The following is a 12,049-nucleotide window of genomic DNA, read 5'->3' on the forward strand; positions in this document are numbered from 1 at the left end:
ACAGTCTAGAACCCTTAGAGTCCAGTGGGTGGTAGGTACTGTTTGGAGAAGCTGATGGATCGTTTTGGGGGTGGAACCTTGCTGAGGGAAGCCCCTCCTTGGAGGCAGGCTTTGGGGTTTTAGAGCCTGGCCCTACTTCCGGTTCCCCTTCTCCATTTCCTGTGTGTCGATGAGATGTGAACAGCCAGTTTCCTGCCTCCTGTTACCATGCCTACCCTAACACGAAGGACTCTACCCATCTGGGCCTGTAAGCCAAAACCAACCTTTTGCTGCACTAGGTTGTCTTTGGTGATGATATTTTATCACAGCAACAGAAAATATAAATAGGGTAAAGAAATTAAAACGGCCGGGCGGTGGTGGCGCACGCCTTTAATCCCAGCACTTGCAAGGCAGAGGCAGGCAGATCTCTGTGAGTTCGAGGCCAGCCTGGTCTACAAGAGCTAGTTCCAGAACGGGCTCCAAAGCAACAGAGAAATCCTGTCTTCTTAAAAAACCAAAAAAAAACCCCCCAAAACACACCCCCCCCAAAAAAATCCACCACCACCAACAAAAATACCCCAGAAACTAAAACAAACAAAAGCCCTACCCAAACCCCAAAGCAACATGTAAGTCCCCTTTGCAGCCCTGGGGGGTCCTCGGTATTGCTGAACCCTCAATGCTCAAGTGATGAATTTAGGATTTGACATAAGCAACATCTCCTAAAGGAGTCTCCACCCTCCTTTTGTTGAAGCTAACATTTCCCAATATTGCTTCACACTTCTGAAGGCTTGTGCTTCTGAGACTTCCTGCTTGCACAAGACAGAATGGATTTAATTTAGCGATTAATCAGGATCATAAATTGCCACATTTCATTTTTTTTTAATAATGAAAGTCCGTTAAAGTGTAAAATACTGTCAGACACATCTAGTCTGGCAAGCGCCATGTTATCTCCACATTTCTGTGAATTCACACGTAAGCTTGCAGCACCTCTGTGCTGGCGGCCCCCTTTGGTGCTGGAACACAATAACTTATTAAGCTGTGATATTTAATAAGTGTGCACAAATATCATGCAACATTAGGAGCAGACTCACAGACAGGAAGTGTATTAGAAACAGATTTATACAAAAACGTCTTGTAAACAAACACGGAAGGGTTACTTTCTGTACAAAATATGCAGGCTTTCCTCTTTCTCTTTTTCAATGATCTGTAAGATGAATCATACTTTGGGCATTTTCAAAAAGTGAAAACTGTATAAAAATAAATATCCTATGTACACACACACACACAGGCCAATCCGAGGTTAGAGGCGTCACTGCAAAACAAAACCAGAATGACAGCGAGTTAGTTTCAGGGCCTGAATGCTGACTCCCCTGGAAGAAAGGAGGTGGGTTTGTCTTTGATTGCATCAGAGTCTCGGACAGGGAAGTGAGGAGCATTAACGCTGCTAGAGGGAAGACCCTCATCTGGACTTTACAGTTCCCCACCCCAAGTGAAACTTAACTTTCACCTGGAAGTTACTCCTGGCTGTGGCCACTAGAGGGCACTCTCTTTACGCGGTCTTAGAAACCACGCTATGCACTACATCTGCCCTGATGGCATTGCTGGTGTGAACCAGCAGACCTGGGGTTCTTTAGTTGCTTCTCGAACATGCTGTAGCTCTGGACAGCAGCTGTGGTTCCCCTGCTAAGTTCAACATGTTCCATGTGCTGCCCACCAGCAACAACCTTGGGGAAGAATCTTTGGGGACCGAGGAGGGTCTTATTTAAAGTCAGCTGTCTGAAGCTTCTGGGTGAGGCTTAAGTGCAGATTGTGTGTGTGTGTGGGGGAGACACCGACCCCTCAATGCTGAACTTTTCATTTCTATGGCTGTGAACACTTTAGGTACCCAGGTATTCAGTCAAGATCTTGTTTGTCTCCCTACTTTTTCTAGTCCTGTGCATCAACGAGATTTTGAGTGTTGGGGGTCCAGGGGCGCTGAGTGATCTCGTACAATTCTGAGTTACAGGCACAGGGCCGGACCGACTAAGCCTAAACCCTTGTGAGTGTGAGGCCATGAATTCTACATTAAGGACATACTGGTCACCTTGGATGATGGTGGAAGGGGCTGAGAGGATGCTGAGGGGGAGGTGAGGTGCAGAGAGACGGCTGTCCACCTGCTGCAGACCAGGCTGAGGACAAAGGCAGGCTTCTGTCCTTAGGCTGGGGAGTCCTGTGACTTGGGAGCTGTGGCTGAGAGGGCTGGCCTTGTGACGTTTGGCTGACTGCTTCAATGATGGCAAGTGACAATGGCATTGTGACCTGGTGATATCTTGGTATTTGGGATGCCTGCACCTCCTAAGTGAGTGGGTGCTGAAATCACATACATGAACCACCATGCAGGGTTTATGCAGTGCTGGGGATCAGACTCAGGGCTTTGTGCATGCTCAGCAAACATGCTTCTCAACTGATCTACATATATGGTCCCTTAAAACATCTCTAAGTGTTCTCCAGGGGTGTGCAGTGAGTGGATATTTAATGCGTACCCCTCTCCCCTGCCCACCGCCAATGAAGTGGCACCATTTTTGACCCACATCTTGCTGTCTCATCTGCAGAAAAGCAGGATGGAAACTTCACGGCGCTGTTGGGAACAGGCTGCACCTTTGACCCCAAGCTGTAAGGGCCTCTGGGAATCTTACCTTGTTCCAGCAGCCTTGGACTGGTAAGCCATCTTCTCCCTGTGAGGAGGCAGAGAATGCTTAGACTCTTGAGACAGCTGATAGGTGGCAATGACACAGACATTTCCATAGTCTCACTGAGATGTGGCCTGCCCACTGTTGGCTGCTTCCTTTCTTGCTCTGGGTCCCCTTAGAAGGGGGTGGGAAGCATTTAGATGCCACCGTTTTTCCCTTTGGCTAATGGTGGATGTAGCTGCCATAAGGCTAAGCGGGACTGCTGTGACCCATGGGCTTAGCTTATACAGATGCCCACAGGTGGACATGAATAGCACAGAGGACCATCTTTGTTCTGACTCGGTGGAGTGCTAAGAGCTCAGGTTACTGGGCAATTGGGCCTCCTGGTCTTCCTCTGCAAACCTCCCAAGGGAACGGTGAGCCCTGTGCCATGGTCCCCAACCTGCCTGAGCTTGTTTTTCTTCCTAAGCAATGGGAGGTGTCACCCAAACAGTCCCAGATAATGGTCACTAGGTGGGGACAGGGTGGCAAATGACAGGCAGCCTTAGGGGGACTGCAACAGGCTCTTGAGAGGTCTTTCTGACCCTGCCTCAGATACTCGAATCTGGAGGGGAACAGAACATTCTGGTGGGAAGCGGCTATGTATTGGCTGAGCAAGGCAGCGGCCTCGGGACGCTGTGCCTGTGCCATGGAACATTCACAAGGCGTCTTGGGTCTAACATTCTGGCCTCTCTGGCACCCCCCGAGGCAGTCCTGGAATCTTCCAGAGGTCAGGTTGGGGGGAGGGCCAGGTGGACCTAAGAGCAGAGCTCTGGGTGTCAGTCTAGGTCTAGCGAAGGGCAGCCCCATCCTAGAACTGCAGTCTCCGGGGTCTCCTCCACCCACCACCCCAGCAGGGAACCCCCCCAATCACCCAACATGCATCAGGTTTTGCCCCAGCCCAAAGAAACCTAGCATGCGCTAAAGTCATATCAATAGTTCCTGTACCCCTGTACTCCTGCCAATTGAAGACAAAGGACATGCCATTACGCAATGTTATTGCAAAAGACACCATTTTGAACGGGCGACCAATATTTATCCTCATTTTTCCTCTCGGCTTGGACGAGGACTTGCAGGAGGTAGTGCATTTTGGTTCCCTGGTGCCCCCCTGTCCCCTTCGCAGTCCATCCTGGCATGCCAAGTCACCCCACTGCCACAGTGCGGCACACTGCACACCAACTCTGGGAGGGAGCAGGGGCCTTTGAGGACCACAGTGGCATTTCCATCCGGATGGATGGTGGCACACAGGAAGAGCAGGCAGAGTGGAAAGGCCAAGGCACCTAAGAGAAGTAAGAGTGCTCAGACGGGGGCGGGAGGGGAGAGCGGGGCAGGGGAGGTGATTGGGATCCAGGAAAGAAAGACTGCTTTTAATTCATGGAAGCACTTTGGAAGCACCCATGCATGCGGCATGCTAGGGATGGAGGGCGGGGCCAATCCTGTCAAGAGGCTTGCTTGCTACTCTGTGTGCTTGACCTGCGCAGGCTGGCTTTGCATTTGTGTTCTTAAAACATCTCTGGTGCTCTTCCAGGAACGCTACGGCCATCCATGCTGTCTAATGCCACTTTTCATTCAAAGAGGACCTGGGGGTGACGGGGTGGGGATGTGGGGCAGGAAATGCTGCGGTGACAGTGGCTTCAGGATCTCCTGGGGAAATGGAAGCCTAGACCAGTGTTTTCAGGGTCAAGAGTTGTCTTCTGTTTCTTTTACAGTTAAGAGGGTCATGCAGATACTGGGGAAGTTACCGTCTGGAGCAAGACTGGGCCTGGGGAAAACCAGCACCTGAGTTTCAGCTCCAGACATGCTCAGGGGTACTTGACCACCTCCTAACCCCTCCTAACTACATTCTAGACCTTTCTACCTCTCTCTTTTTTTTCTAGTAAGATACCTAAAGACACAGGACAGGGACACTAAAGGACAGCCTGCTGGGTCTTTAGCATCGAACACGTGATCCTGAACCACACTCTAGTTTTGATGCAGTCACCTGAGCCATGACCCAGGATCCTGGACCTGGAAGAACGGACAGGGTGACTCCTACCTCCACCTTAATTATATCTAGAATGTCTCTGTCTAGAAGCATGCCTCGTGTCCCTTGTCAAACTGTGGGGAAGGGGTATGTTCGCATCTGGGTGTGGTTGGCCAGGTGACTGGCAGCTCACTTCGTGTTTGGTTAGTTTGCTCATCTTGTGCATTCATGGCTAAGTGCACCACGCGGAGGCGAAACAATCAATGGTAAAATCCTGCCCAATGAATGTGCTGTCCTAGCTTCCAGAATGGTCTAGATGCAGTTAGGCAATGAGGTTAGATGCAGCCAAGACTGGCTTTGCAGGGGCCTGGTTGATGTGTGTGTGTGTGGTTGCTTCAAAAGTAGTTGCAGCTTAGAAAACACCTGGCCGCCTTGCGTGCAGGGGGTAACATGGTTGGGAGCATCCAAAGCTCTAGGCAGCGTGACTCTTGGTGTCTACAGAGTGAAGAAGCAGGAAGCAGGAGCTGGGAGAGCGGAGCAAGAGGATCAGGAGGCACGCGGGTACACACCACACACGTGGGGTAGCCCAGATTGGCCACGCAAGCAAGGGAGGGAAATGCCATACCAGTGGGCATGGGGCATCCAGTCCGTCCAGCCCTGGTAGCCCTGGCTCCCCTTTCTCTCCTTTAAAACCTCGGTGGCCCTGTTCATAAAACCAATCGCGATGATTACTGAGGTCGAAGTCAGCCATCTCCAGCGGGGGAGTGGAAAGGCCCAGTCCTAGCCTGGCCAGGATGCAGAACCTGATACACACAGACACTTTACAAATAAGGGGAAGTGCAGCCATGGAACAAAGCCAGTCTCTTCTGCACTGAGACCCTGACCTGACACAGTCACAGAGTGCAGCATGGCTTTCAGAACCTTCCAGAACTTTGAAAGTTCACTTTAGAAGCCAGGCCAATGCGCCAATTAATTGCTGGCTTGTTGGAAAGGCCGCTTGGGGCTGTCTACCCATTTTGGTCTGCAGCTTTCCAGGCCTTATCTGGGCTGCTGGGCAGTGCACGGAAAGCTCTTTATCTGGCCCTGTTCCGTTCAGCAGGGACTCTCAGCGGCCCTCAGGGGTCTTGCATCCTGACCGAGCGAGGTCTCAGAGAGCCAGAGCTGCAGGCCATGACACAAAGGACGCAAATCTTGTGCCTTAAACACGACGTGGGTTTGCAAAGCACACTGGGGCCAGAGCCTGAGACCTTCTCCCCAAACCCTTTGGGTCCCCTCCTTCCACCCATCCATTGTTCTCAACCTTCAAAGGAGAGGGACTCAAAGGCAAGGGATTTAGCAGAATGGCTTGCAGCTGTGGCTCTGAGGCCCCCCTCTGCAGGCAGGACTGCCAAGGCACAGACAAGCTTGGTGGCATCTGTGGAGCTCCGCTTGTCCTCCGTGCCTTTGTTTCCAACCCGAAACCCTGTGGAAAGAAACTCAAAACCATGCAAAGGAGGAACGAAAACATACCAGCGGGCAGGGGGCATCTAGTCCAGGCGCTCCTTGGTCCCCTTTATCCCCTTTAGGCCCTCTAGAGCCTTTCTTCCCCCTCTCCCCCTGTAAGCAATGGTTTAGTCCAAGGTGAGGGGAGAAAAAACAACAGCACATCATCAAAACTTTTAGGATCATTCATGTGTTAGACAGGAAGCGATACGTGAAAGGACAGGGGGAAAGTAGCTCTTCTTAATTAGGTTAGCACCCTGGTAGGATCATGGGACACACCCACCTCCAACTCAGGTAGGGGGAGGACAGGGAGGTGGCAGCAGGGGCATCTCCAAGCTGAAGTGGAAGAAGAGCCCACTAAAGACAGAAGAGCCCAATTTTGCTGATCTGAAGCCCAGGAAAGGATGAGGGGGTAGGGGTTACCTTCTAACTCTTTAACGGTTTAATCTTGAAGGGCTTTGGGTTGACAACCTCTTGCCCCAGTTAGGGTTTATTTCCTTTTAAAATAGGTCTCTCTCTCTCTCTCTCTCTCTCTCTCTCTCTCTCTCTCTCTCTCTCTCTCTCTCTCGTCTCTCCTCTTCTCTCCCTCTCATCTCTCTCCGTCTCTCTCTCTCTCTCTCTCTCTCTCTCTCGTGTGTGCATGTACACACACCTGGGCATATGTATACTCTCAGGTTGCTCTCCCTTGTGATGTGTCTCTCTGGTTTATTCTCTTACATCATCACTACTTGAACTTGTACTGTTGGGCTGTCGTGATGGCCCAGCAGATAAAGATGCTTGCCACCTAGACTGGACTGAGTTCACTCCCCACATGGTAGGAGAGAAGGGACTCCCGTGGGCTGTCCTCTGACCCCCCACGAGTGCATCGTGGCACACTTCATTGCAGCTAGCTCAGTGAATTTATTTCTTTCTGGACAGCGTCAGCCATCCTCCTCCTAACCGAATCCTATTTTCATGTCTTGGGGTTCATCTAAAGAAGGGCTCTATGGGTGGTGGTGTACTCCTTTAATCCTAGCACTTGGGAGGCAGAGACAGGTGCATCTCTGTGAGTTCGAGGCCAGCCTGGTCTACAAGAGCTAGTTCCAGGACAGGCTCCAAAGCTACAGAGCAATCCTGTCTCAAAAAGCCAAAAAAAAAAAAAAAAAAAAAAAAAAAAAAAAAAAAAGGCCTGGGAAAATCCTCTTAAAAGTCACCTGGAAATGAATTTGCAGTTAAATTTTCATGTGCCTTGGTCCTTTAAAATGGGCCATGTATGTCCCTAGAGAGTCTCCTGGGACACTCTCCTCTGTGGAAGGTGGGTTATCTCATGCCCAGAGACTTGGATATTGCTGCTCTATCGTGGCAAGGCTGAGGCACAGCTAGTTCTGCCACTTACTAACTTTAACGCCTCTGAGTTTCAGTTTTTTCACCTGTAAAGTTGGTACATTACACTTGCTTCCAAAATTGGTGTGACCTGTGCACACGAAATGCTCACTGGTGGGATGCTGCATCACTCAGGAAGGGAGGGTGGCTCCTGTCACCCACGGTGATGACAGTCTCCTACTGCCTAGTGTGGGAACAAGGGCTCCTGGAGAGGGTCTTGTGTCTTCAGCATTCCTGCAGTTGTGGGCTAATGTGTTAAGTTTCTTAAGCAGTAGAGGTTAACAATAGTTCTGATGTACCCCCAGACCTTTCAATGGGACCCTGATGTTTTTGATTTCAGAGGTCATCTGTAATTTGTCCACACAGTACTCTGAATGACTTTTCAGAATGATGGGTGTTGAGGAGGACATGTGTGTACGTATAGTGAAATCCCTTGGGTCAAAGGCATGCCCACCAATGTGAAGGTCCTGGCAGGAGGATTCCCTGAGTGTGGCCAAGCTGAGTCCCCAGCTGTTTGGAAGGGAAGACCCTGGTAAGTGTCCCTAAGGAACGTGGCCCTTGTTCTCTGAGTCATGAGTACAGTATCTTAACAAAGTCGATGGGGCAGGGCTGCTGAAGGATTGGTTCCAGGTCTTAGAAGATTTGCCTCTAGGTCACGATGTGAGCCACCCACGCTATGGGGCATCACCCCACATCAGGTGTTCTGGAAGATTCTGGAGCTGCTACTGCTTTCCCTACATGTCCCCTACCACCCACCCGAGAATGGGACATACAAGAAGTGTTCCACCCCCAGATCCAGTTAAACGGTGAGAAAGGAAGGGCAGACGGTGACCCACAGAGATCCTTTAAACACTCCTGATGAACGTGGAAAACTGACTTCAGGAGACACAAGCCAGGGGGCGGGGGAAGGATGAGAGTGGGGGGTTTAGTGGGTGCACATATTGTGGGAAAAGAAGGAGGAGGAGGCTAGCCCAAGCCAGAGAGACCAGAGGAGAAGTGACGGGAGGGAGGAGAAGGAATCAGGAAGGGAGGCATGCGCACAGCCCCCCCCAACACTCCCCCTTCCCCAGGCCTGCACAGCAGAGTGTGGTAAGTCTCAGCATGCTTGGACCTTTTCCGCTGGCCAGCTTGCAGGTGGCTCTATGGCAACAGCCATTCATGACACCCTTACCCTCTGACCCCTTTCTGTTGTTTCCACCGAGTGTTCTCTAGCCGAGCCTAACCTCACACCTGATGTGTAGCTGAGGATGAATGTGTGAACTCGGGGTCCTTCCACCTCTACCCCCCAAACTCTGGGACTACAAGCCTGGGGCGCCGTGCCTGGCTTTGATCAGTGTTTCTGTTGTAAATATGGTTCCCGGGCCAAATGCACTCAGTCACCTAGAGACAAGAGGGGATGGGAGAAGGGTTCCTGCAGAGACAACAGCAGGCGCCCTTTCGGTGCTCTTGTGTGTCCTTAATAAGCGTCTGGCTTTGGATTTTGTCATTGCAAGGACCTACCTCATTCCGTAAGTGGGAAAGAAGAGTGGGGCCATTTCCGGGCAAGACAAGCAACTGTGTGTGTGTGTGTGAGAGAGAGAGAGAGAGAGAGAGAGAGAGAGACAGAGACAGAGAGACAGAGAGAGACAGAGACAGAGAGACAGAGAGAGACAGAGAGACAGAGAGGGGGGGAGGGAGAGAGCATGCGTGCACGTGTGTGCGTGCGTGTGCGTGTGTATGTGTGTACCGTTTGTGTGCGTCAGCTCTTTCCTTCCATCACATGGGAATTGAACTCAGGTTGTTGGGCTTGGTGGCACGCACCATTGCCTGTAGGGCCATGTTGCCAGCCCAACCGTATGATTTTAAGGTAGCGTCTTCGCTTAGGGAAGGTGGAAGAGATACCCAGTGCTTCTCCAGGAATGAGGAAGATCCGTTTGATGAGGGTACATTCTGAGGGCTGCCTGTGGGAGCTACTCTCCAAACCTCAGGCTAACACCGGTTATTTCCCAGAGTCACCTTCCCAGGCAGCAGCAATGACACTATGAACCAGAACCTTGCCTTAGCTCCTGGATCAAAGTGTCCATATCCTATATCTCCTTCAGGGCTCCATTAGGGCTGGTGGCCTAGAGGCCTGAATGAAGTGTGTCTTTTTTTTAAAATAGCACATTTAGCATCCCGACAGTTGACTCTCCTGGATGAGAAAAATGAGTTATTACTTGATTTGAAACCTGCTGTTTGGGACAATTCACCTTCGTGATGTGACACATTGCTTTCTGACATGTCTGTCTGTCTTTCTTCCTTTATTATATACACAGTGTTCTGCCTGCATGTATGCCTGCAGGCCAGAAGGAGGCACCAGACCTCATTACAGATGGTTGTGAGCCACCATGTGGTTGCTAGGAATTGAACTCAGGACCTCTGGAAGAGCAGCCAGTGCTCTTAACCTCTGAGCCACCTCTCCAGCAAAGCCTGAACATGGCTTTCTTTTTCTTGGATTTCTGAGGTAAGGTTCCAGGTGAGCCTCAGAGGATATAACTAGAGACAGCCCTGACTTGCTGATTCCCCTGCCTTACGCCTCCTGAGAGTTGAGATTGCAGGTGTGTGCCATCTGCTGAGTTTAATGCAGAGTTAAACTGGAACCCTGGGCTTTAAGCAATTCTACCAACTGAGCTACACCCTCAGCACCTCTGACTCCAATGAAGAGACATATTCTAATTTATAAAGAGGATGGGGAAAGCTACCCAAGAGCAGGAAGGAGAAATGGAGGAGAAAGATTTCCCCCACCATTTCTGGGACTTCCACAGATAGTGGTTCAGCATCCGAGACACCCAGACTGGTCCATCTTCTCATCCTCCCCCATTGTGACAAGGGTACCTCCCTGGCCCCAACTCTCCACTACAACAGCAGAATTACCTTTACTTCAAGCCACTCAGTGGCCCCAGCCAGCGGAAAAGATCTTAAGAAGTAGGCTTGAAACATGTTAATTGAGTGTAATGAAGAAAACCAGAACACATTAGAAATGAGTCAGGTAGGTTGTGTTGCCAATGAAGAAACGGAATGATCAGGTTTTCTGAAGACTCAGGGACCAGCTCCACAGCTGAGGGTGGGTCAGTTTGTTGCCGTGGGTTGCCATGTGCTCTGGCCATAGGCAGTCTGGTAAGGGTGCCTCTGCCATCCTCTCTCATGGCCAGCATAGGTTTTGGGAACAGTAAGGGTGCCTCTGCCTCCTCTCTCGTGCACATAGGTTTTGGGAACAAGTCGAGTTGCTCTTGCATGGCTGCCGGTGAGGAGACTTTAGGGGTTTAGAAGTGCCCAATAAATACTTCTTAAATCGAGGAGAATGAATGTAACCGGGGCAAGATAGAAATAGACAGATTCTGACATGCTCTATTCCTGAAGATACGATTAGTGGTCAAAGATCAGCCAGGTTCTGGATTCATACGCTCTGCCTCTGCCTCACTGGGGGAACTCAATGCAGTACGATTCCCTGTTCCAGACAGCAGTTCTTTGTCTGCTCCTCCCCTTCCTTGCCATGTAAGGTCCATGAGCTTTACCGACTGCTACGACATGCTCTTGGTCCTCGGGGGCGTGCACTACACAGATGGGCACTGGAGGAGGCGATGGAGAGGGTTATCTCTCAGATAGATTATTGTTGCTGTGCCCAAATGCCCAAGGTCATGCCCATTATATGCCTATGGTGCTGGGGACAATTAACACATCCTGCTGAAGACGGCAGGAGCCAAGGGGAGGGGGGAGGGTCTGGAGGGTGCTCCATTCCCTGCCAAGTCTCCAAGAGAAATAGCAGCTGGGATACTTTTTTTTTTTTTTTTTTTTTTTTTAAGGGCTTGGCTGTCTGCTCTTGAAGCTGGAATTTATTTTTCTCGGTCACCAGTGGACTGAAATGCTTGACAAAACTAAGTTTCAGGAGGCAAAGATGAGGTGACAACGGGCCTAAGAATATCACTAAGGGGCCCGTTATCAGGGCAATGTGGAGAGGACTGGATGCGAGCCTCCTGTTACTGGATGGCCATGCTAATGTGATGGTTGCTGTGGGATTCATTTAGCCTTCTCTGGAACGGAGGAGAAATCCTGGCTTCAACTGCAGTACTAGGCCCCAGGCTCCCCGCATGTATGGCAGGGAGCCCCTCACTGGAAAGCCTTTCAATTTAGGATGATTTAGAGGGAAAGACTATTTGTCCTGTTAGGTCAGGAGTCTCCACTTGATCATTCCATCCCATCATGAAGACATTAGTAACCAGACCCCAAGTGCAAGGGCTCAGACTTACCCGGTTTCCTTTGTCCCCGGGTGGTCCGTGTAAACCCTGCATTAAATCAGAGAAACGAAGACATGTTAACGAGAAAACACGAAACGGCCATAAGGTCCTTCCCTCAGGCTCAGAAACAGACGGGCGCCCAGTTCAGTGGAGGTGGGCTCCATTACCCCCATTTTACAGAAGGGGAACAGAGAAGCCAAGGCATCCAACAACTTGACTTAGAGGCACATGGATTTAGGAGCAAATCCACAGGTTCTTAGTTTCTCTGCCCTGTCGCCCACGGCCCTACTGACAGTCGCGTT

At 50.6% G+C, this 12,049-nt stretch overlaps 1 protein-coding gene across 1 annotated transcript in view; it reads right to left on the reverse strand.

Moving 5' to 3' along the window:
• Positions 1-842: 842 nt before the first annotated feature.
• Positions 843-12,049, reverse strand: part of Col13a1 (collagen type XIII alpha 1 chain) — a 133,815-nt gene continuing 122,608 nt past the window's right edge. The window contains 4 exon segments of the mRNA XM_038343290.1: positions 843-1,291; positions 2,655-2,693; positions 6,160-6,246; positions 11,760-11,795. Coding sequence (XP_038199218.1) covers positions 1,289-1,291; positions 2,655-2,693; positions 6,160-6,246; positions 11,760-11,795 — 165 coding nt within the window. The 3' untranslated portion in view covers positions 843-1,288.

This window comes from Arvicola amphibius, chromosome 9 (genome assembly GCF_903992535.2).
Source record: "Arvicola amphibius chromosome 9, mArvAmp1.2, whole genome shotgun sequence".
Lineage (NCBI taxonomy): Eukaryota > Metazoa > Chordata > Mammalia > Rodentia > Cricetidae > Arvicola > Arvicola amphibius.